The 26,747-nt window shown below is 35.8% G+C and overlaps 1 protein-coding gene and 1 long non-coding RNA gene across 2 annotated transcripts; both read left to right on the top strand.

Moving 5' to 3' along the window:
- The first annotated feature begins 541 nt into the window (after positions 1 to 541).
- LOC129756236 (uncharacterized) lies at positions 542 to 13,156 on the top strand. The gene is made up of 4 exons (XR_008739417.1): positions 542 to 644; positions 12,754 to 12,810; positions 12,880 to 12,969; positions 13,034 to 13,156. It is a non-coding gene; the product is annotated as an uncharacterized LOC129756236 (long non-coding RNA).
- On the top strand, positions 4,108 to 5,207 carry LOC129756229 (uncharacterized). Its single transcript, XM_055753044.1, has 4 exons — positions 4,108 to 4,741; positions 4,816 to 4,872; positions 4,945 to 5,034; positions 5,101 to 5,207. The coding sequence occupies exons 1-4, from the start codon at positions 4,112 to 4,114 to the stop codon at positions 5,149 to 5,151; spliced, it is 828 nt and encodes a 275-aa protein (XP_055609019.1). The 5' UTR covers positions 4,108 to 4,111; the 3' UTR covers positions 5,152 to 5,207.
- Positions 13,157 to 26,747: the final 13,591 nt, after the last annotated feature.

The following is a 26,747-nucleotide window of genomic DNA, read 5'->3' as shown; positions in this document are numbered from 1 at the left end:
TTGATGCAAAAACAGAGCTAAAAAAAGTACAAAAGAAATAGTTTCATATGTGAAGCTTATACGTGAAAGCTATATTTAATTTAAAAATGGATAACTCTCAAGGCATGTAGATCGAGTGAAAAAAAAACTAAAATTGACTAGACATGGACAAAACAACAGTTGTAGAAGTGCGATAAAACAACTTTTAAATTTTTCTAACAAAATAGTTTGATAATCGAGATTTTTATGAAAGACTAGAAAGGAAAGTTAAAGCGACATTTGAAACATAAAAAAAATATATGTGATTCCATTTTAACAAAACTGGACTTTTTGAACGGTAGAGTAGAGGAGGAGATGAATGTAGAGGATAGATGAAATAAAGATAATTAAAATGAAATAAAATAATATTAACAACAGAATGAAAGAAATACACATTTTATAAAACTATCAAATAGGTCATAAAATAAGGTTTAAAAAAGCATCGTAGTTTTATCGTGCATACTGAGATTGTGTGAAAACGTACAAGAGTGCATAAGCAGGAGGAAAAGTCAGTTGATTTACGGCTATTGATGAAAACGGTTGTGTTTCAGTTTAATTTGTGACTGTGGTGTGGTGAGATCAAAGTTGAGAAAAACTACAAATGACTCAACCGGCGAATTCGACAGGTAGGATATTTTTTTTGTGCAGCATTTAATGAGAAAGACGTAAAGCAAATTGGTTTCTCTATTCCTTTTATATTGTGTGCCAGAACACCTCCTAAACCATAGGATGATGCATCCGTAACAACCACCAACGGTTTTCTAGAGTCATAGAATTCAAGAATATTTGCTTTCAATAAACTTTCCTTACTCTGATTAAATGCTGTTTCACATTCTGTTGTCCAAACAAAACTTTCGTTTTTCTTAAGTAAATCATACAATTTCCTCAATTTAGAAGATAAATTTGGGACAAACTTGTTGTAAAAATTTATAAGTCCTAAAAAAGCCTTTAACTCCGTTACATTTTGCGGAGGTTTGGCATTTTTAATTGTAGATAATTTCTCTGGTGAGGGTAGTAATCCTTCACTTGTAATTACATGCCCTAAATACTGAAGAGAATTCACGAAAAACTTACATTTTTTATAATTAATACAAATATTTGCATTTGAAAGTCTTTCGACTCTACTGCGAACCCAGTTTCCAGAAGGTGGCAGAGGCTGGACGGATACGCTAGGCAGAACAGGTTGCGAGACCAAGTGGAGCGTGATCTGGTGAATGTGAGATGGCCATGAGATATTAGAACGGTTGCCATGGACCGAGTTATTTGAAGAAATTATGTTCATCAAGTTATGCGGGAAATAAAATACTGAATAGGTAAAAATTAGCCAAAATTCTTCTCTGACCTTTCCTAATGCATCAGAAAGTGCCTATGATAACGTGACCGGAAGACGTCACCCCGGTAATGATGAATTAAAACCTTTCACGTGTCACGTAAAATACATACATATGTAGATTCCTCGTCATCGGATGGTTAATGCCCATTTCTTGTATGTGATAGTTTTTTGCGTGTGAAATTCAATTTAGATCTATTAGCACGTTTTTATCATTAACGTAGTTTATAAGACTGCGTTATGAAGATTAATTCACCCTTCAGTGGTAGCTATATATTTCTTATTTTTCATTTCTGTGATTACACCTATCTTGTTTATAAAAATGTGGTCGAATTTCAAAGAGTTTTTATCAGGTGTTGAACTGAAGCTTTCGTTTTTAAATTTTCAATCTTTCATTATAATTTTATTATATATGCCCAACCTTCTGTTCTCCCGGTCAGAGCTGCTTAAATAGCGTCTTCCTCAGAATAGGGGGCTGGATATATTCACCAGCAAGGCCAAGACGACAGCCTCATCACTGGACAGATACCTTATACTAACAACTTACTTCTGCTGAATAAACATTGTTACGGAAACCGAAAGAAACAATAAACGAACTTGCAATTTGGCAACGAACTTAAGTATGAAAACAGGATCAAGAATACCTTTATCACGACAAGCCACGGTACTCTCAGTAAAGTTCGTGGAAGAAGAAGTGAATGGATGTCGGGCGGAACTTGGAGGATGGGCGTTCATCGGAGAAGGACGAAAGTCGGAATTGAGCAAGCTTGTACCGAGACAGCGAAAGCAGTCGCCCGCTTACGATATGCGGAGCTGGAAAAGGCAGTTAAACGAGCTTGTAGACGAGACAAGAGAGCCTGGACAAACTCGCTAGCCGAAGAGGGAGAGAGAGCTGCCGCCAGTCAGTGGGGTTATCCGTTTACTTTATGACTTTTCTCGCCACCTTAGTGGTGCAAGGGCTAATACTAGCATGCCGCTAAAAGACCGAGCAGGCCAGTTGTTGACCGATCGAACAGATCAGCTCAAACGATGGACTGAGCACTTCGAACAACTCTTCCGAGTCACGAATAGCGATGGCCAACAGATCCTGAAGCTCGAAACGGCAACAGTAAGTTACATAAATGGCGTCAATTCGGAAGCGGCCTCGCTGGCTGAAATAGAATCGGCAATCAAAGCAATGAAATCCATCAAAACGCTGGCTCCGAATCGTCAAGAGTGGAGGTCTTTCACCACGGTTCTGTGCGCTGGAAATCGACGCGGCACCATTAAGTGAGTATGTAAGTAACAAAAATAAGACCTTGGTAATTTTTGCCCTTGTTTTGCTGGTTCAACTTACAAGAGCCGCCTCAAGCTTTCGAACAAATACCTTTGTCCTGACACTGGAGAATACGAGACACAATTTTTGTTTTACTATGGTCAACTTTGTATCTTATTAGACAAAAAAGTTATTAGGTGTTGAATGGGAGCATGTCTTTTGACATTGAAAAACAATAAATCCAATTGACATCACTGCTGGGTGTCTAGCGAGGTATTGCATGACTGCTTTTCATGCAATACCTCGTGCTAGGCACCAGCAGTGATGTCAATTGAATTTATCGTTTTTCAATGCCAAAAGACATTCCCCTGTTAAACAGCTAATAACTGTTTTGCCTAATAAGAAACGAAGTTACGGTCTTCGACAAAGTTGTTCAGCGTAAAACTTCCTTTGGAGAATTTATAAGTTAGCACAAAAACCATTATCCCCTTCGGTTCCACATAAGAATAAAAAAAGATATTTAATTATTTAACTTTCCCATACAAACCAAAAAGTTAAAATTAACTTATGTAAACGTTACTTAAGATTCTGCAAGAAAATCATGGATGAGTTTTGAACCAAAACGAAGCTTTTCAGACCCCCAGAGTGTTTGAGAATATAAAAAATGACCCCAAATCGACTCAGTCTTATATTGTGCATTTTAATAAAAAAAAATTAAAACGTCGCGTTGCAATTATTAAGTCTATTATTGTGCATCGGAACTCAAATGATTGATTTTTCCCAAAGATTTTCACCCTGTTGTAAGATTCATCTCAGATCAAATGTGGATGTCAAACTTACTAAATTACAAGTGGCGGAAAAAATAATTAAAATAAAAATAAAGGCGAAATTCTAGAGCCTTCCGAAAAAACGAAATTCTAGTGGATTTTCATTTTAGACTTTCATCAGTCTCAAGCTTGATAATTTTCAAATTTCAACATTTCTTGAAATGCTTTCAAAATTCACAACAAAAGTCTTAGGGGCATTGTACAATTTCTATTTTATAGACAAAATAGTTCTGATTTAATGTTGGCCTTGATTGTTCACGTCAACCCAGATACAACCAGTCAAAAAGGATAAACAGGCGCCACCCTATATCGTGCACGTGCTTTTAAATACAACTCAGCAATTAAAATTGTCTCGCCATCGGCAGTATGTTCGCGTTAGCAGCCATGGTAGGTCACCCAAAATACAGTTGGAAGCTCGAGCGACTTTTTGCGCTGATACTTCTTCCCAGCCAATGTTTCGGTGTAGCTCCTTACTTCTTGGCCTCCAGTTCAAAACGGATTCAACCTTCCGGATCTTCGTTGTACTGGATTCTCAAAACATGCTGTTTGATAATGGTTTCCACAAATGTTTACTCTTTTTGCCGCACAGCAGCCGATCTGCTTTCTATTTATTCCGTAACTGTGTTCTGTGGTGCGTTATACATGACAGATATGGTCTTGAAGGAAATTGCAGTTTTCGTGATGATTATTGGATCGTTCTACACCAGCGATCGGTATAAATCGTTTATGGCTGATTTCAGTCAAGTAGCCGACAGTCTGAGACGATATGGAGCTCGACTTGACCTAGGCAAGGTATGGTGCCTTCACAACTGGAATCTGGGGATAGCAACTTTTATAGTGACCAATTTCATTATCATCGACTTCATCAAAAAACATTTTTGGAAAGCCATGATTTCTATTTGCTGTGATATATCGCCAACTATCCTGACAATATTATTTCTAAGTCAGTACTTCGGAGGACTCACTCTCATTTCGGAGGCATTGAGATGCACAAATTGTTTACTAAGAACTACTCATCGAGGGACCAACGTTTGCACAAAACAGTTGGAATGTTTACTGCACACCCAGAGGATCACAGCCGAAATTGCCTCGGAAGTACTGAAGTCCTTCGGATTCGTCCTTTTTGTAGAGCTTTTCAGTATTATTACTGCTTCTATTACTGGTTTGTACGAATCCTATCTGGTTTATGAAGGAGGCTCAGATAGTATGAAAAGCCAGTCGATGCACTTGACTCTTCAAGCCGTTTGGATTGCATTGCATCTTTACAAATCGGTTGTGATCTTGTATACCCAAAGTTTACTTAAAAACGAGGTATGTTATTATGCCACTGAGTCATGCAGATAAGCAGCCAACAAAAATTCAATTTAAAATTTCATGTTTCGTAGATAAAGCAAATGGAGCTTATTTTATGCCAATACTCATCAAAGGAAACCTTCATACTGGTGAGTCATCATTTTGTAGCAAAGTTCATTTAAGAAAAAAAATATTGGAAATTTATTATTTTCCTCATCTAGATGGAAAAATTTTCCGATCAACTGCTTCTTCAGGAGAATATGTTCAAAGCCTGGAGGATAATTGAGCTGGACCTCTCGTTTTATGCTGTGGTATTTTTATAACGGTAATCAGATGGGTTGTCCTCAAAATCATTGTTTTTTTTTATATTTTTACAGCTTGGTGGACTTACAGCGACCTATGTCATTGTGCTGATACAGTTGAACTGACGTAGAAAACCAATGCCGAATCCGTTTAAGGTGAAGAATCAATGAAATATTTCACGGAGTAGTTTTATAAATATTTTCTACAATAAAAATCGGCAACTTTCTACATTATTGAGGAGACTCTCCCAGATATAACGCACCATCCAAAATCCATTGAGGACTCTAGAACACTTTTTTTTTATTAATATTTCGAACAAAATATACAAATGGAGTTTTCACTAACTAAAATAGATCAGCTCGTGCGGTCAATCAATGTAGACCTGGCGGGAATAGACCTGCCCATTGGAGGAAATAATAATATGGTGTCCTTTTTCCTCAGAAGCAACTTATTATTTTTCTTCCCTTAGCACCCGTTTTTCCTCAATTGCTGTTGAACTGGAATCGAACTTATAACTTTTCCAACCATGCCCTGGCCCTGGCTGGGCAGTTAAAAAAAGATAGTGAAATAGATTTTGGGATTATATTATTATAGGGTTTTCTTTCTCTTGGTGTAGAAGCACAAACCGTAAACATAAATTTCCTTATCATTTCCTATTTCTTGTTTCTCCATTCACCGACAACTATATAGGCACCACTTTCCGTTCATATTTGACTTCCTTTTCCGGCCTTCTTCCAGCAGATGATGTAGAAAATTTCATGGTCTTGGTAGCTATAGTATTCGCCAAATTTTCCTTATTTTCCCTTCAAACATTCAGGCTCAGCGAAATGATTCCAATACATTGGAATATATCCAAAATTAATCATCATCCACTAGTAAGTGAAAAAAAATTACCTCTGAAGATACCGAAGGACTTCTTTATGACCGTTGATCGTTTCCTATTCCGCCCAGTAAACCATTAAGCACTGTTGTAAGTCTCATAATGGCCCCATAAAGGGTGATGCGGTAAAAATTTGGTCAATATCAACTTGACGTATTTCTTTCAATTTTGCATTTAAAGAACCTGAACACCCCTCATTTTGAAGGTGTGTGTGTAGACCGGTTCCTATTTTGATTTTGAAATTCACTATTCAGTTGTCAAAATGCCGTCCAAGAAAGAAGAGCAGCGTATCAAAATTTTGTTCGCGCATCGCGAAAATCCAAGCTACTCGCACGCAAAGCTGGTAAAATCGCTCAAAGTTGCCAAATCAACCGTTACAAATGCAATTAAAGTGTTTGGGGAACGTTTGTCGACTGCCAGGAAGTCTGGATCGGGGGCTAATCGAAAACCGGAAGCCGCTGAGACGACAAAGAGAGTTGCCGGTTGTTTCAAGCGAAATCCTAACCTCGCTCTCCGAGATGCCGCAAATAAGCTTGGTGTATCGTCTACAACCGTGCATCGAGCCAAAAAACGAGCCGGACTATCGACTTACAAGAAGGTAGTGACTCCAAATCGCGATGATAAACAAAATACGACGGCCAAAGCGCGATCCAGGAGGCTTTACACGACGATGCTGACAAAGTTTGACTGCGTGGTAATGGACAACGAAACCTACGTCAAAGCCGACTACAAGCAGCTTCCGGGACAGGAGTTTTATACGGCAAAAGGAAGGAGAAAGGTAGCAAATATTTTCAAGCTCATGAAACTGTCAAAGTTCGCGAAGAAATATCTGGTTTGGCAAGTCATCTGTACCTGTGGCTTGAAAGGCAGCATTTTCATAGCTTCCGGGACTGTCAACCAAGAAATTTACGTGAAAGAGTGTTTGAATAAACGTCTGCTGCCTTTCCTGAAGAAACACGGTTGTTCCGTACTGTTTTGGCCGGATTTGGCATCTTGCCATTACGGTAAAAAAGCCATGGAGTGGTACGCCGCCAACAACGTGCAGGTGATTCCCAAGGACAAGAACCCCCCCAACACGCCAGAGCTCCGCCCAATTGAGAAAAACTGGGCTATTGTGAAGTGGAACCTAAAGCAGACCAAAAAAACTGCCAAGGACGAGCAGCAGTTCAAGGCAAACTGGCTTTCTGCGGCGAAGAAGGTGGACAAGGTGGCTGTACAAAATCTGATGGCAGGGGTTAAGCGTAAGGCCCGGCAATTCGGATTTGGAAAAGTGGAAGCCTAACTGAATATTTTTCCTGAATTTTATACTGATTAAACTTGAAAAAGAAATTTAATTTGATTTTTTAAATAATTGATTTCACCGATTTACACGCGTTTTCCCTTGACCAAATTTTGACCGTATCACCCTTTAACAGCACTGGCAGTAAGCTGTAAGCCCTGTAACAAGCCCAATATCAGTATATAATGCCGCTTCAGGACTTTTTAACCTGAACACGTCGGTGTCAAATATAATGTAAATTTTTTGCTTTGGTGCTGGATTGAACTGCACCCACAATACTTCATTAGAAAAATCTAATGATTTCGAAAAGTTAACTTGTACGAGGTAACCGAATGCCAGGGCTTATTGATTACTTGGGCAGTGACATCTAGCAATAGATGGCAATATTTTACGTCAATCGGCTTCTTTAAAAAAGAGCACGTGCAGTTTCTGGAGATATTTAGTTTGATCTTGTACATCTGTGTTTATGTCACGATATTCATGATATTCTCGACTTTTTCACCGGTTTTTGTTTCGCTCGATTATCTGCTCGCTACTTCCTGTTCCTGCTACGATATTATCAAATTCACCAGATTTTTGGACCCGATTATTCAGTGTTTCGTTGCGATCGAAGCCCCCGTAACAGCAGAAAGACAGGTGGTGGGGTGTTACTCGCCGTTAGGTCCAAATTCAGAGCTTTGCTAATCGATGATGAATCTTGGCATAATCTTGGGCTGCTGTGATCCCGTATTGAACTCGGCGACTGGAAGTTTAACGTTGGCGTATTATATTTGCCTCCTGATCGTTCGAGAGATGTTAACCTAGCTGAATCATTCTTACGCTGCATCTCTAAAATAAGCTCTTTTTGCGCTCCAGAAGATGACATAATCGTCTTAGGCGATTTTAACATGCCAAGTTTAAAGTGGTGCTCCAGCCAAGCTAGCTTTCTGTATCCAGATCCAGAACGCTCTACTTTTTCGGCTCCTCCGAACATTATTCTAGACTCTTTAAGTACAGCAACTTTACGTCAGATCAACAGTGTTGTAAACGAGAACCGCCGGATGCTTGATCTTTGCTTCGCCAATGACGTGTTCTGTTTCCCAACTATCGAATCAGCAACCTGCATCGCTAGTTAAAATAGTTCCACATCACTCGGCTTATTTACTGGTTACATTCGATATCTCTAGATTGTGTACCCCCGCTGATAAATTCACACCCTTCTTCTTGGACTACAAGAACGCCGATTTCGATATCATTTCTCACGTACTGGCCACCATAGACTGGGAATCCGAGTTCGAACTAGCAAACCCTGATGCTGCAGCCGAAACTTTCTCGCACATCCTCAACTACGTAATCGACCGTCATGTGCCGAAACGCACCGTCAATGCTAATAATCGAACTCCATGGGCTACAGCAGCTACGACAACTGGAAGCGACAAAAGGCATGCCCTTCAAAATTACAATCTAGCACAAATCTTCGCATACCAAGGAAGAATATCGCAAACCCAACTCCGCCTAAAATAAAGCCTGTCAACGTTGCTATCAAAACCATTTTAACAAATTCAGCAAAACCTCAAACTAGCTCAAAATTCTTCTGGACTCACATTAAGAATCAGCGGAATGAACCTGGAACACCGACCTGCCTGTTCCTGAATGGCATCATGACGAACTATGATTCCGGAATGTGCGATCTCTTTGCCAATAAATTTTGAGCATCTTTGATACATCTTCAATAACCGACGATCAACTGGATTGTGCTATCAGAAGTGTTTTACCACCAGTGCACTGGGCTTTTCTTTAAACGGTATGACAGTCGAGGATACAACCATCTTTAAAGCAGCCATTAATCTTAAAAACTCCTTCTCTACGGGCCCGGATGGGATACCAGCTACCTTCCTGAAGCGTTTTATGCCTTTTTTGCTGATTCCTGTCAGGTTTATCTTCCAAGCTTCGCTTGACCAGGCCACCTTCCTCTCATTGTGAAAAGAAGCTTACATGTTCCTGGTTCATAAAGAGGGAAATAGAAAAAAATGTGCTATAGCCAAACTTTTCAATTGGTGCCTCAACGCTCAACTACAACTTACTGACCATTACCTCGTTTGTGCATGAGAGTTTTGCAAAGAAATCTCAAACTGATGCCATCTATACCGATCTGTCTGCCGCATTCGACAAGGTGAACCATGATATTGCCATCGGAAAGCTCGAACGATTAGGATTTTGTGGATCTCTTATTGGCTGGTTCCGATGTTACTTAATTGGATGTAAATTGACAGGCAGTTCTCAGCTTCATCAGGCGTGCCTCAGGGAAGTCATCTAGGGTCAATAGTGTTCCTGATCTATTTCAATGACGTGCTGCAATTTCTTGATGGACCTAAATAAGCGTATGCCGACGACTTGAAACTGTTCTAATCTATCAATGGCCCCGAAGATGTGAACTTCCTGCAGAACCAGTTTAACCTTTTTGCCTCCTGGTGTGATGCCAATCGCCTACCTCTAAACCGTAGCAAATGCGCAGTAATATCATTTTCCCGCAAACGACGCCCGTTTTCCTTGGAAATAATGTAATCTCTCGAGTTCAACACGTGAAAGATCTTGGTGTGATTCTTGACGTGCGGCTGGATTTCAAGACTCATATCAACTATATCGTTGATAAAGCCTCCAGAAGTCTGGGTCCTCTTTTCCGCATGACGAAGATCTTTAAGGACATCTACTGCCTGAAGAGTCTTTATTGCAGCTTGGTTCGATCGATCATTGAATATGCTTCTGCTGTTAGGTGCCCATATTATCAAATCTGATTGCATCGAAGCCATCCAACGACGTTTTTTAAGGTATGCCCTTCGACACTTAAACTGGCAAGACCCTTTACGACTTCCCAGCTACGAAAGCCACTGCCGCCTGATCGACATCGACACGTGCATCTTTCGTCGCTGATCTGCTTTCATCAAGAATTGACTCTTCCGCACTTTTGGAAGTTCTTCCACTTAGCGTCCGACCTCGAGGTTTGAGGAATCGGGACCTTCAGCTCTTCGTTCCTCTTAGACTGACCAATAACAAAACAACTCTGCGATAATTGGCGTCATTTAGACTTCCAACCGCTTCTCAGAGCATTTTGATTTTGACGTTTCGAGGGATGTATTCCGAAGAAGAATTTCTAGTGTTCTTAGTTCAGTGAAGATTTTTGTAGTTAGTCTTTTAATGTAAAAATATCATTTGAATCAATATATGATCTGTTGATTTTCTAATGAATAAATAGACACACAGGACTGTACATTTTCAAGGAAAAACTGTGTCGAAAAGAACCTAGTATGTACATCTGGATACATACCTACATCTGAAAAAATAAATCTGGCAGTTGACTCGGTGGTTTTAACTTATTAGGTAAGCCTCAGTCGGATAAATGCATTGTTCTTAGGGATAACATCCAACATGTTTGAGCTCCAGAGAGCAATCGCAATCCCCATTATAGTTGTAACCTACGAAAATATGTTAAAAACGAATCAGTCTGATGAGCATGTTACAATTCCGTTCGGCAGTGTATAGGTAAATATACGTTCCAATTTTCGACTAATTTAAGTGTAGACTATGTACATTAGACTAAGTCGATTTGGGATCATTTTTGAATTCCTGAAACCCTGGGATCTAAAAAGTTTCGTTTTGGTTCAAAACGTTTTTGCAGAATTTTTAAGTAACGTTTACAAGAATAAATTAATGTCAATTGAATTGATTGTTTATCAATGCCAAAAGACATACTCCTGTTGAACGGCTAATAACTTTCTTGGCGAATAAAATACGAAGTTACGATCTTCGACAAAGTTGTTCAAAAAAATATTCTTTGAAGAATTTTTAAATTGGCATAAAAACCATTAGCAGGCTCGGTCCCACAGAAGAATAAAAAATGATGTTGATTTTTCAGTACAAAATATTCAATTTCCCCATACAAACCTAAAAGTTAAAATTTGCTCATGTAAACGTTACTTAAAAGTTCTGCAAAAAATCATGGATGAGTTTTGAACCAAAACGAAGTTTTTAATGCCCCAGGGTTTGCAAAATTCCAAAAATGACTTCAAATCGACTCAGTCTAATGCACATATAACCAACTATTGGATCAAGAACTGATCATGATGAATCCAATTAAAAAAACACATTTTGACACGAAACGAATGCAATCTACTACAACAAAATTATTGTTCTAAATCATTGTAGGTGCAAGGTACAAGCAGTAGACTCATTTCTCCAAAGTTCGAAATCGGTTCCAGTTAATCGATGTTCTCAATGTTTTTTTTTTGATAACATTTCCAAACCTTTGTAAAAATATGAGTGTAAAAAATATTTGAAAAACAAGAATTTAATATATTTTTAATAGCAGTTTTGTCTTGTTCGTAAACATGTTAACAATTTACTGTCATACGGATAACATCCTACAGTTGAGCTACATACATACGCTACTTAGCAATTAAAACCGTCCCATCCTCGTGCCAGTAGGTCTGTGCTAGCAGCCATGATAGGTCAAGGCATAGATACAAGGAAGTTTGAGCGGCTTTTGGCGCCAGTGCTACTTGCTAGTCAATTTTTTGGGGCAGCTCCTTTTTCCTTGACTTTTCGTGCCGGACGAAGCCAACCTCCAGGATCGTTGTTGCGTTGGATTTTCAAAATATGGTATCTGACTATAGTCATCGTAAACATTTACTCCTTCTACCGCACCGTGGTGGATCTTCTTTCCGTGTATACTATAACAGAATTCTGCGGCGTTCTATACGTTATCGATATGTTCTTGAAGGGTGTTGCACTTTTCTGTATAATTATCGGTAATTATTTTACCACAGATCAATACAAATCATTCGTGCTAGATCTAAGTCGAGTTGCCGATGGTCTAAGACGATATGGTGCTCAACTGAATCTAGATGGTATAATACGTTCAAACAACTATAATCTGGGAATATCAACTGTTTTACTGATCAGTTGTATTATCTTTGATTTCCTTCAAAAAGCCCCTTTGCATGCTTTGGCATCGTTAGGCTGTAACCTATTGCCAAATATTCTAACAGCACTCGTACTAAGTCAGTTTTTTTGTGCGTTTGACCTTTTACTGGACGCACTACGGTGTATCAATCGTTTGCTGGAAACAACTCCCAAAGCCATTAAACATTTCAAACAAAAAATGGAATGCCTAGCAAATACTCAGAGGATCATTTACAAAAGGGCTTCTGATATGCTGAAATCTTTCGGATTGGTACTGCTCGTTGAAATTTTCAGCATTATTTGCGCATCTGTTACCAGTGTTTACGAATTTTACGCGCTTTTCGCTCAAGGTGAAGATTATGCGAACAGCCAGCCAGTTTATATAGCATACCTTGTGACCTGGAATGTTATGCACCTCTACAAATCGGTTTTGATCTTGTACACCCAGAGCTCAATGAAAACAGAGGTACGGTTCAGTTTAACTAACGGAGGGTCTGTTTGTTCCGATAAAATCGTTATAACTTACTCTAGAGCAAGTTGAGTTTGGCGGAATGTCTGTAAAAAGTTCAATATATTTTTTTCATTTAATATATCTTCATATTTAATGCCTTATTTTTTGTTATTTTACAGCTAAGGAAAATGGAACTTATTATTTGTCAATTCTCATCAGTGGAGACATTCAATGTGGTAACATTTGGCTTTCAGTTCGAATGTCTCAGAAGATAAATTAATCTTTTTTCCATTTCTTTTTTTTAGATTCAGAAATTTTCCGATCAACTGTTGCTTCAAGAGAATATGTTCAAAACTTGGAGGATAATTGAGCTAGACCTGTCGTTTTATGTTGTGGTATTACTACGACCGTGGATCACACCGGTAGGACCAGTAATTCGCACTATTTCCATACTTTCAGATTGCAGGGCTTACAGCGACCTACGTCATTGTGCTGATACAGTTGAATTAGTATGTGAATCCGTTCTGAGAGCGTTAAGGGTGGGAATCAATTTACGTTATTATAAGTCATGAGATAAAGGAGAATAAAAATATACATGTGTTAACAATGCGATATGTACCTACCGAAAATTCTTGTTTTATATTGGCGCCTTTTTTGGCCAATATTGACTGCCGGGCAGGTCTTGCGAGGTATCTTTAATAGGGTAGGCTGAATCGTTCTTCTTATATTGCATCAAATATTTAAAACTTTGTTTTATCAGTAGTGGCTCCAGAGAGTAAATTATAAGTTAGCAATATTGCAAAACTGTCTTCTTTTTAACGAATAGTCACCGTTGATTATTATTATATGATAGTTTAATGGCATTGCGGTGAACTTTTTACTACGAAAATTCTTGATAGAAGAATTAAAGATTGAAATTAAATGACGGGTAGACAAAGCAGATGCTTAATAGAAGAAAATTGAAAGATGTTGAAAATGAGCCAAGAGCATATTTTATGAAAAGCTTCAAAGGTGCGTTCTAGACCCTTGGTCCCGCATCAATTGAATGGCTGGGAGAAGTAATAGCGAGAGGCGCAATTACGTTCACCCAATCCCGTTCCCAATCGGACAAAAAGTCTAGACCGCATGGCTCTGGTGAAGATTTCCTATTGCTGAGCCAGTTCAAGCGATGTGTTATTGGTTTTTTCAGATTCCGTTTTTATCGGCAGCGCTACTTATTGTTTTCACGCAAGTACTGTAAACGTCCCTACTTTTGCCAACTATTTTATTTTTGAACTGTAATTTGAAATATTTACCCCTTATTTAACCCTCCCAAAGCCAAATGATTTTATTCTTTTTAACGAATAGTCACCGTTGATTATTATTATATGATAGTTTAATGGCATTGCGGTGAACTTTTTACTACGAAAATTCTTGATAGAAGAATTACAGATTGAAATTAAATGACGGATAGACCATAGATCGAAAATTTACCAGAGCCATGCGGTTTAGACTTTTTGTCCGATTGTGAAGCACGTGCTTTGCCAATCCATCGGGTTGGATGTATGGGTGAACGTAATTGCGCCTCTCGCTATTACTTCTCTCAGCCATTCAATTGATGCGGGACCAAGGGTCTAGAACGCACCTTTGAAGTTATCCATAAAAATATGCTCTTGGCTCATTTTCAACATCTTTCAATTTTCTTCTATTAAGCATCTGCTTTGTCTATCCGTCATTTAATTTCAATCTTTAATTCTTCTATCAAGAATTTTCGTAGTAAAAAGTTCACCGCAATGCCATTAAACTATCATATAAAAACTGTCTTCAGTGAATAAATTTTGAATGCATAGATGGATTGAAGATTGATGAAGTTTTCAGGGCAACTATTTAGAATGAACTAGAAAAACCGACCAGCTAAAAGACCTTCAATATCTAGTGAACAAAATTTCATTTTAAACAGTGATAGGGGGAGGATGCTGCACACTGCCCCTTCTTCTCTTTATTTTATCTCATTGAACTTTTTTTGAGGTACATAGTTGGAAAAATTTCAAAGTTATTAAATCATTTTATTATTATCATGAGCTCATTACGGAATCTCTCGTTATAAATGTCAATTTATAAATGAATATAATACACTTGTTGTTGAATAGTAGAAACTTAAGAAACTTTCAAACTATCTGTTTTTAGTGAGCTTCGCAATGTAATCACAACGCAATTTTAATTATTCTGATTCCGAAAAACTAATATTTGAGTTAAGTTTTTGTATAATTGCAAAGCACTTAAACCTGATTTTAAAACTATGATATTTTTTATTATTTTATTATATTTTTCCGAATAGTGATTCGAAAATATCATAATGACTTCATCGATTCTGAAATTCATTTCTCATTGTAAATTGTGGTCCAGAATTTTATTTCCAAATCTAAATAGAATTCTGAGATAAAATAATGAAATATCTTTTTTTTAACTTTATTTAATCGGAAGCGAATGAAATAAAATTTTAATCTTTTTTTGAGAATAGTAACAAATTTGCAATAAGAAGTGTATTAATAAAATGAAAAATCGTTTTAATTCCTTGAAGTGCATAATATTCACAATTTTTAAAAACGATGTTCTACAGATAATCAAAAAATATTAAATGAAGGATCAATTTCTGTTAGCATATGGGGACAAAAATCACATTGATGCAGAAAATTTAAGAGAAGATTTTGACTGATTTGGGAGTTTTGCAAAAAATTGTGCATATTTTTAAGAAAAACTGTAAAATGTAACAGGCATCAAAAATAAAGGTTTTGATTATATGATAATTTTCTCGATAAGTGCGAGTAATTTGGACTTCTGAGAAAGAGTTAAATCGGTTTCTCTTTAATTTTTTTTTATCATATGCAAATACATGAATTAAACTTTGAACCACCACTTCCATCTGTACCGTTGAACTTTCAACACGTACGCCGGAGCATCGTATCGTTGCTGTGTACCTGCAGGAACATTTTACATTATTTATTTTATTCCTACCTGATTTTCAATCAGCACTTTTCAGTGCTAAATTATTTTCATTTTCTTTTATTCATATTTTTCTTTTTTCTTTCCAGCATGGGGAAGTCATCGGCCGGCTCACGAGCCGGAAGACAACGGATTGCCGAACCTAATTCCGGTCCATCGCTCAAAAAAGTTAAAATTTCCAATTCATTCGATGCCCTTCATAACATCGGTGATGAGGAAATATTCATATTTAATTCTGATAATAGTACTAAAAAACCTTCTTCTTCTTATACTCTTAAAAACGAAAAGGTTCCACCAATTACGGTCACGATTCCTGACTTCAATGCCTTTCGGAAAGAAATCGTCACTTCCGTCAAGGAGGTGAAAATTTCTTTTCAGATCGGACGAAGAGGAACTGCTCGTATGTATATTGGCGGAATCTTTTAATGATTTTCAAAAAATTTTAAATTAAAATAAAAAAACACCAATTTTTTACGTGCGACACTAGAAGTGATCGTCCTTTTAAAGTTGTACTTCGTGGTCTCACCGGCATTCAGACACAGGATGGGATCACAACTGAATTAAATTCTTTGTTAGGTTTTTCTCCGATTCAAGTAATTCAAATTAGGAAAAGAACCAACACGAATAATACCAGTAGTGTTGGTTTTGCTCCTGAGCTTTATTTGATCCATTTTGAAAAGGATCAGGTTAATAATTTGCAAATTCTTGAAAAGGCTCGTCTTATGTTGCATTGTCGAGTCAAATTTGAACCTTTTCGAAAATCGAAAATACGCTGGCTTTCCTGCCACAAAATATAAAAAAGATTTTTGCTATGAGAGGAAATAATATTATTTTTGGAAATGAAAGGTGAACCTTCAACAGGTTCAACAGTGAACCTTCAACATTTTCAAGCAGACGACTGGGTTCAGGATTTGGCATTTGACGTTGATCTCACTGGCCACCTGCAAGATTTGAACTTAAAGCTTCAAGGAAAAGAGAAAAAAATATCATAACTGCTTGTGATGATGTAAAAAATTTTCAAGCGAATTTACGGTTATGGATCAATCAAATTTCCAATGAAAATTTTGTGCACTTCTCTACGTGTCAAGAACTGAAAAGATCAAATGAGGCTGCATCAGTTGGTAAATACGTACTTCACCTAGAATCGTTACTAGATGAATTCAAAACCCGTTTTCGTAAATTTAATTCATACGAACAAAAATTTTCGTTGTTTGTATCTCCATTTTCGTTTGCTCCTGAAAATGTTGCTGATAATGTGCAACTAGAGTTGATAGAGCTGCAGTGCGATTCTTTATTAAAAGCAAAATACTTTGAAGTGGCTGTACCAAAATTTTACAGCTATTTGCCTGAACGCTACGTTGAGTTACGGAAATTTGTGGCCAGAATTCTTGCTATCACGGAGAAAAAAGACGACAGTTGTTTCAATTATTTCAGCTTGTTATTCCAATAATCGAAATGCAGTTGATTTTTTCGCATTCAACTACTTATATAATAGATTCAACTACAAACTTCTAATTGTCCTTACGCAATCAACTATCAATATAATGCATTCAACTGTATGATTTATTTTATGCATTCAACTATAAATACAATAGATTCAACTACAAACTGCTGATTGACCTTATGCAATCAACTATGAATATAATAGATTCAATTGCTATGGTATAATTGATTCAATTGTAATGGTATAATTGATTCAACTGTAAATATGGTAGATTCAATTACAATTGTATGATTGATTATAGGCATTCAACTATAAATATAATAGATTCAACTGTAGTGATATAATTGATTCAACTGTAAATATGATAGATTCAACTGTAGTGGTATAATTGATTCGATTGTCGATATGATAGATTCAACTACAATTGTATCATTGATTTTAGGCATTCAACTATAAATATAATAGATTCAACTGTAGTGGTATAATTGATTCAACTGTAAATATGATTGATTCAACTGTAGTGGTATAATTGATTCAATTGTAAATATAATAGATTCAACTACAAATGTATGATTGATTCTAGGTATTGAACCATAAATATAGTAAATAAAACTGTATTGTTATGATAGATTGTGTGTTACTTGAATACTATAGTGTTCATCAACAAAAACAAAAAAAAGTAAGTATGGGACCCAATACGTGTTCCCTGTAGCGATCGTATCGCTGTTTTTAGGGCTCTCTCCGGTGATGGGGAAACATTTTCCTCTACCAGTTCGTGGCAGCGGTCTTGTAGAAGGCCGACACTTCCTGGAATTGGGAAAAGTACACCTACTCTGGCTTCCCGGGAAATCGACGTGGGTCTCGACGTTCTTTTACACGATCCTGGCAGGATCCCACAGGAAACATTACGGTAAGTCAGCGTATGATAGATTTATGTCATGATATTGAATAAATTTTCCCCCCACAAGGTCAATCTTCGTCGGGTGCAGAAGCACGGACATCTTCCGGGACCGATTAGTTAAGACGCAAAATTTCCTGGGCAACCATGCATCAAGATCCAAAAAGAAAAACAGCGGAGGAACCAGAACATAGATACCGGGATTTCCGGTCAGGTTTTCTAGTATCATGGCGGCTTAAATAAACTAAATGCAAAATGCTGAAATAATAAATTAAAAAAAAAAATAAAACGTAGCCATAAAATTATTCCGAAAAAGTGCTTCAGATATGATAACTTCCAATATAAACAGAAATTAAATGTACAATATTTATAGTCGACCTCAGTGAATCAATCGTAGAAATAAAATTGAATCTATCATATTTTTAATTAAATCAATCATATTATTATAATTGAATCTATCATATTTATAATTGAATCTATCATATTTATAATTAAATAAATTATATTATTATAGTTGATTCTATCATATTTATAATTAAATCAATCATATAATTATAATTGATTCTACTATTATTATTGTTGAATGTATAACATCAATCGCGCATTATAGTTGAATCTACTATATTCTCAGATTCAACCATCAGATCTCACAAAGGACCAGTAAAGTTTTCGCCAGATTTGGCAAGCTTCCACTACAGCTAAGAGGTACAGTGGTGTTCGAAATAATAGCAGCGCAAGTGAAGCGCATCGAATTATACTGCGTACTTGTATGAGTGTTGTCCTCCGCTAACAAATGTTACGCACGTTAGTGTATTGATGAGTGATGAGTGCAACGCTCGACTATTTCGATGCACAACGCACTTGTTTACTTTATTCGGTTGCCATTTTGAAAACATATCGTTCTTGGGCTGTTCGAAAAAATAGCAGCACAGGTAACAAAGTGCACTAAATCGCTGAAGTTTTGAAGAAATTCATAGTTTTCGATGTGAATTTGTTGTGGTAAGAGACATAAAGGTTCCATGATGAGTTTTGGTTGATTATACATTACCGAAAATCTGCAATATTTCAGCAAAATGGGTCGCTCGAAGCATTGTACGTTCGAAGAACGAAATCACATCAAACGACTGATTGCAAGCGGAAAAACATATCGAGAAGTTCAGGAACTGCTTAACTGTTCTGCGAAAAAGATATACAATGCATTGCACTGGAAGGAAAAGGGTGAAACTCGTGGCAGAAAGCGAGCAACAGCTTCACGAACTGACCGGAAGATGATTCGGTTGGTGAAAATGCAACCACACATCTCATCAAGAGCACTGAAACAAGAGTTGGATCTTCCCATCAGTACCTCAACAGTAAGAAAACGTCTGATTGAAGCTGAATTGCAAGCTAGAAGCCCGAGGAAAGTGCCCCTACTAACTTCACGACATATTCATAACCGCTTGAACTTCGCCAACTCTCACGTCAATTGGCCCATCCAAAAATGGCGTAACATTTTGTGGACTGATGAAAGCAAAGTAGAGTTGTTTGGTTCCAGCGGTAGGCGAATGTTCGTCAGACGTCCTCCAGGTGCAGAATTCCAACCCCAGTACACCGTGAAAACGGTTAAACATGGTGGTGCCAAAATCATGGTGTGGGGATGTTTTTCGTACCACGGTGTTGGGCCCATCCATCGTATAGACGGTATCATGGACGCAGTTGGTTACGTGGAAATTCTTCAGAATATCATGCTACCATACGCAGAAGAGGAAATGCCCTTGAAATGGATCTTCCAACAGGACAATGACCCGAAACATACCAGCAGACGAGCAAAAGCGTGGTTCCGGGACAATAACGTTGATGTGATGGATTGGCCGGCTCAATCGCCGGACCTCAATCCTATCGAAAATTTGTGGGGAGACATCAAAAAGGCCGTTTTCGAGGCAAAGCCGACAAATGCAGAGCAACTATGGGTTGTAGTTCGCCGTGCATGGTCAGAAATACCTGTCGTACGGTGCCAAAAGCTTGTGGACTCTATGTCACGCCGTTGCGCTGCAGTGATCAGAAATAACGGGTACACTACGAAGTATTGATGTCATAAATGACTTTCACATAGAGAAAGACTTGGTATTAATTCATTATTTGTTTTTAAAAAATATTTAATTTCTTGCTGCTATTATTTCGAACAGGGCAAAAATCATTTTTTTATTATTCTCAGCCTGCAATTGATATTCTGATCCTCAATCTTTTGTATTTCTAATGTACCACTAATATGCTTACTAAACCAAGAGAGAATTGAAATTAAAGTGACAATACAGAAAAATGCCTAAATTATTTTATCAATTTTCGAGCCGCTGCTATTATTTCGAACACCACTGTATGTACAGTGGTTTCGGACCAACGGGTGGATTTTGTCGAAAAGGACATCAACCCACCCAACTGCCCTCAATTCCGCCTTATCGAAAAATTTTGGGCAATTGTCAAGCAGAAGATGAAGAAGAATGGTAGGACGACTCGGGATGCAACAGAGATGAAGAGATTGTGGAACATAATGGCCGCTGAGGTCAGCGAATAGGGTGTCCAAACTATAATGAGTACTCAACGAAAAGTTCGAAAATTCATCAAAGCAACATCGGAATATTTTTTTTTATTATTTTTCCTTTAAAGTGCAATAAAAACTCTATATTTTGAGTACAAAACATTTTTATTTCGTTTACATAGCTCCTAGATAGACCCGTTTTAATGCGTCCAGATTTGTAGTGATCCATGCTTTATTGGTATTGGTATTCAAATGATGCATCTGTCCCTGCTGCTGCCCCATTTGACGGTATCTAATGTTTCTCTTGAGAGTAGTTGAATCAAGAAAAGAGGAACAAGGATCATAGGAGACTTATTAAGAAGAGGATAAAAAGATTAGGATTATTTTGATTAGTTCGATAGTTGCTGCGAGTTACTTACGTTATTTTTATATTTGTTTTGAAATTTTTGAAAATGGCTGAACTTTGTAATATTTTTTTATTTGGGAAATCAATCAAAGGCGATATAATTTTATTTAATTTTTTTTAAACAGATAAAAAATATATTTAAAATTGGTTTCGTGGTTTATGAACGATTTAAATCAAAATGCTATATTCGGATGCTGAACCGTCCCAAAATTATGTAAACTATGGGTTTTTTTTCACATTTACATGAACATTTTTTTTTGCTTGGCCAGCCTTTGTATGGTGCTATTTCACTGTGCACTGGGTGTTTAAAATCAGTGTTTAAATACTTTGTTTTGAAAAGTCAACGATTTTTTCCTCGTGCTATCTATTTTTACAAAACAATTTAATGGGGAGGAGCACTCATATACTTGATAAGTTGCTGGAGTATAATTTAGAAATTGCAATTCACTCTCTGGAGCCACTACTCCACAATGATTCGGAACAGCAATCTAGCTGTACTGAATTTATATTGTCCAGCGAAAAAATGGTAGGTTTTCGTCATTTTCAGCTACACTATTTAACATTTATGCAGGATCTTAAGATACATATATGAGTTAGAGTCGAGAAGTTCACCAAAAGTAAATGTTATGTTGTGTATGTAAATGTTATGTATTTTCATACTTATAGAAATAATAAACCCGAAGATTTTATTCTAAAATGATTTATTGAATAGAAAAAACGAACGGTATCTTAAAGAGTCTATGTTTTAGTCAACTGCCAAGCTGTTATCTGTTAAGTCTACTATACAGTGTAAATCATTGAATTCTTACATTTTAAACGGAATCGCTTTTTCATGTCCAATCCCTAAACATAGAATTGATATAAGCTGCAGCACCATTTAGCTGTTATTTAGATTGCTATTACTGTGGGTAACTATCATAACCTCGAATCGTTTACACAATCACGCGAGGCGCTAACAAGCAAATGGACGTAACGAATTGTTGCCAGTTGCCAAAACCCTAACATGAGTCACAAAGCCAAAGAATAAGAATGTTGGCACGATATTAATTCCTATGCAAACTATATAGAACTTCTTTAAGGTTAGAATTTTCAAAAAAAGTCATGTCCCAGTAAAAAAAAGTCCTAGATTTTCTAAGATATCTCTACGAAAACAAATAAATTTCTACTTTCTATTCTGCATATCAAGACTTATTTTTAATTTTTCACTAAACAAGATCTCAAATAACATTTTTCATATGTAAAAAGTAGTTTGAAAAATACGTTATTAATTTTTTTTTGTTTAAAATATTCTCTCATCACTTTTAAAACTAAACGATCTACTTTATTTTTTGAAAGCATAGACAAAGTCAATCGTGCTAAGCTAACAAAGACGATATAATTCAAGTGTACCTAGTTCGTTTCATATTAGGATACAGTACGTCAGTGCTACGAGCCATGATAGGTCAAAGCAAGGAAATCAGAAAACTTGAACGACTATTTATACTGGCGCTTCTTCCCAGTCAATTATTCGGAGCAGCTCCTTATCCTTTAACATTGTGTTCGAAACGATGTCAACCGTTAGCCAATTTATTACGCTGGATTCTTAAAGCGTGGTTTTTATTCTTGGTCATTGCAAACATTTACTCCTTTTGTGTCACGATGGAAGATTTGCTCACCATTTATTCCATAACTTTGTTCTGCGGTGTTCTATACGTCGTTGATATGTTTTTGAAGGCAGTTGCTGTTTTAGTAATAGTTATATGTTCTCATTTTACCAACGATCGTTATAAATCATTTCTTATTGATTCAAGTCAAATCATTGATAGCCTCAGACGATTGGGAGCTCCAGTGGTCCTGAGCAAAGTGTGGCACCTTCACAGATGGAATCTAGGGATAGCAACTGTTTTTATAGTTTCCTGTGTCGTCTGTGAGTTCATTCACAAAGAACCTTTTGCCGCTGTGATTTCTATGTGTTGTAACCTGTTACCAAACACCTTAACGACGCTCGTGTTGAGTCAATTCTATTGTGCCATGAGCCTGATTCTTGAGGCTTTAAGATGTGTCAGACGTTTATTGAAAACTGTTCCTCGCAGCATCAACGATTTCCGCAAACAACTGGAATGTCTGTTAAACACTCAGAGGATTATTTTCGAAATGATTTCTGGACTGCTTAAGTCTTTCGGGTGGCTTCTTCTCGTGGAGATCTTCAGCATTATTAGCGTTGCCATTACAGGCTCTTACGAATTGTACGTACTTTTTGCGCAAGGATCAGCCGTGGTGGCCAGTCAAACAATCTATTTAACGTATCTTGTGATTTGGATATCGTTGCATGTTTACAAATCGATTGTGATCCTCTACATCCAGAGCGCGGTAAAATCTGAGGTGAGTGTAACAATAGGGAAAAGTGCAGTAAGATTAAATAATTAAATTCCATTTGTGTGTGAAATCCTCCTTTTGTCACTTCTTGGGGGTCACATCACGAGGGGAGGAGGTTGATGAAAAAATATCCAAACTCTCAATAAATTGGAACAAATTGGACAAAACCTTCTTACAATCTACAATGTAAAAAATGTAAAAAATTACAAAATCTCGATTAAAAATGGTGATACACATCTTGTACAGTTTGTCTTTCGCTCTTTCAACTGTTAGAATTTTCAAAAAAGTGTTTTTTTTTAAGATTTTTTTCGGCATTTTAAACATCAAGGCTTTTATCTCCACCCTGGAAAAAGTGATCAAAATTTTCAATATAATACCCTCAAATTTATTTATTTTCCCCCTATGAAAAATCGATGATGAGGTGGGTGACGACATCAAAAGATTTAGATTTGTTCATGTCTAACGGTATTTTCGAAAAAAAATGATTCAACTTTTTTTTTCTATTTTAAGGTTGAAAAAATTGAGCTTGAATTATGCCAATACTCATTCGTCGAAACTCTCAAAATGGTAAGTGTGATACCGAATTTTTCCAGTGATCTTCTGAAATGCCAACTTTCATGCAGTCCTTCGGCAGTACTTATACTTATACTTATACTTATACTTATACTTATACTTATACTTATACTTATACTTATACTTATACTTATACTTATACTTATACTTATACTTATACTTATACTTATACTTATACTTATACTTATACTTATACTTATACTTATACTTATACTTATACTTATACTTATACTTATACTTATACTTATACTTATACTTATACTTATACTTATACTTATACTTATACTTATACTTATACTTATACTTATACTTATACTTATACTTATACTTATACTTATACTTATACTTATACTTATACTTATACTTATACTTATACTTATACTTATACTTATACTTATACTTATACTTATACTTATACTTATACTTATACTTATACTTATACTTATACTTATACTTATACTTATACTTATACTTATACTTATACTTATACTTATACTTATACTTATACTTATACTTATACTTATACTTATACTTATACTTATACTTATACTTATACTTATACTTATACTTATACTTATACTTATACTTATACTTATACTTATACTTATACTTATACTTATACTTATACTTATACTTATACTTATACTTATACTTATACTTATACTTATACTTATACTTATACTTATACTTATACTTATACTTATACTTATACTTATACTTATACTTATACTTATACTTATACTTATACTTATACTTATACTTATACTTATACTTATACTTATACTTATACTTATACTTATACTTATACTTATACTTATACTTATACTTATACTTATACTTATACTAATACTTACACTCATGGCCGTAGGGAAGGTGGGGGTTTTGGGGGCTAACCTAGGCTTGCCAGATACTTTCAGAAAAAAGCGGGACATTTCATGACAAAAAAGCGGGACATAGCCGAAAAAAGCGGGACATTTTAGAAACTCTTAGAAAAGCTTGATTTTATGGCAAACTTTTATTTACGTATGTATACCATTAGCCAAAGTTGTTCATAGAAAGTACACTAAACTCAAACTTTCTTACATGACTTACATGACATGGTTCTCACGGATCAAAACACGTTATTTGAGATAAAATATTTCGAGTCGTACATGTAAACGGCAGATTTGATACCGCGTAAAAAACCTTTATGTAATTTGTATAAAAATTTGTATATTTGGTAATTTGTTCAAAAATTTGTAAACCTAAGAAAAGAAAACATTCGATTTGTTAAAAAAAACTTACTCTATTCCCAAAAAAAATTAAATCTACTTGCAATCTCGATCCAAATTCAAGTTTAAGTTTGAAATTTGGCTCTTGATAAAACTGCAATAATAGTTTCAATAGATTTTTTTACGGGATATAACATAAATTTTTCTTTATCCACAAATACTTTTCGTGAAAATGAATTCCTTAAATGAAATCCTGTGGATGTTGTTTTTTTTCAAAAAAAAAAAATTGACTGACTTTGGTTAAAAAATTGAAATTTTAAAATTGAAATAACACTCAAAATTATAAGTATGCAATCTCTTACAATTTGTCATCCGATTTTGGAATGTTTATTTTGTATCTGAATTCTGAAATTGTATATATGTATTCAGGTTCAGGATTCAACATTAATAATCGAAATTAAGATTAAGCTCATGAATAAGTAAACATTATCAAGTTTACTAATTATGAAATTGAATTCCGGATTTTTTTTCGAGTTTCAATACGGTTTCTGGAATGTTAAAAAACGAATTTTGAATTCAGATTTCAGATCAATATTTTGATACGAGCCAAGAATTGAAGCTTGTTTCAGTGCCCTCAATCATCAGTCCACTATTTTATATTTGCTAGGTTTCAATCTGAATTCAGCTTATGTCCTAGGTTTCAATCTGAATTCATTATGTCATTTTTAATATTTTTTATATCTGAATAAAAATATGAACTTTTAATGAAGAATTTAATTTTAAGTTTTCAATTCTGGATTGCCATTTTGAAGTTTTGGATTCTGCAAAAGAATTAAGTTTAAGAACTTCGAATTTGAACATGAAACAAAAACTCAGGATAATTTCTAAAGCTATGATCATTTAGAGTCCGAGCACTTCATTTCGGCGATACCTACATTCCTAGATTTCGGATATGCGAAATTTTGGCAGCGTTGTGTTGGTAATGAAAAGGACTACCTTGCCTATTTTTTTCGATGTCTGAATTATCTACGTGTATTTAAGAAATTTACAGTTAAAAAGGATATGGTTAAAATATTTTTACACAATCACCTCGAAAATCTTTCTTTGTCGACTTGAAAACTCATAAACTGTTGCTTTTTCTGAATGTTTTTGGCTCAATTTTGATCAGAATTATAAAAAGACTCACTAAAATGATCACGTTTTCCGATCAAACGAGTAGTTTAAAAAAAACTGTGTGGCGTTTGTAACTGCCTGGATTTCAAATGATCTTAGCCTTAATTATGTGTTTTTTTCACATTCGGAAAAAATGTATTGCATATGAGTTACAAAAAATATGCATAAAATTTTTGATGAAATGCGAATTGAAAATTAAGAATTCCTAAACCAGATACATTGTGCGAAATATGGAAACAAATATGCAATTTAGATTTTGATAAAAGGGAGCCTGAACCCTGATGATGATTTTATGATACTAATATTTAGTATTCAGAAATGAATTTCTATCATCAAGTGAGAAAATTTGGGAAATCTATGGCAGAATTATTCATACATTGGTTGAACGTGCTCTAAGCACGCTCAACTGAATCAGAATCTTACTGTAATGCTAAGAACTTTAGGGTAATTCAGTTTTGTCTTATATTTATAAGGAAAAATTCTGCTTATTTTGAGAAAAAGACGTATTTGAAAGATTTTCTGTGTTGAACCAATAAATCTAAATTGAGACTTAAGTTTGAATTTTTCCAGTGTAAGTAAGTGAACTTTGTGAAAATTTTCCAAGAAAAATGCGGGA

The sequence above is a fragment of the Uranotaenia lowii genome, chromosome 3, assembly GCF_029784155.1.
Source record: "Uranotaenia lowii strain MFRU-FL chromosome 3, ASM2978415v1, whole genome shotgun sequence".
Classification (NCBI taxonomy): Eukaryota; Metazoa; Arthropoda; class Insecta; order Diptera; family Culicidae; genus Uranotaenia; species Uranotaenia lowii.
The sequence above is the reverse complement of the archived record's forward strand: the minus strand, read 5'-3'. Positions and strand labels throughout refer to the sequence as shown.

Bases quoted from the DNA above. Each gene is read 5' to 3' on its own strand.
- LOC129756229 (XM_055753044.1), top strand. From the start codon at position 4,112: ATGATTATTGGATCGTTCTACACCAGCGATCGGTATAAATCGTTTATG. The intron at 4,742-4,815 runs GTATGTTATTAT...CATGTTTCGTAG, and splicing joins AAAGTTTACTTAAAAACGAG to ATAAAGCAAATGGAGCTTAT. The intron at 5,035-5,100 runs GTATTTTTATAA...ATATTTTTACAG, and splicing joins ACCTCTCGTTTTATGCTGTG to CTTGGTGGACTTACAGCGAC.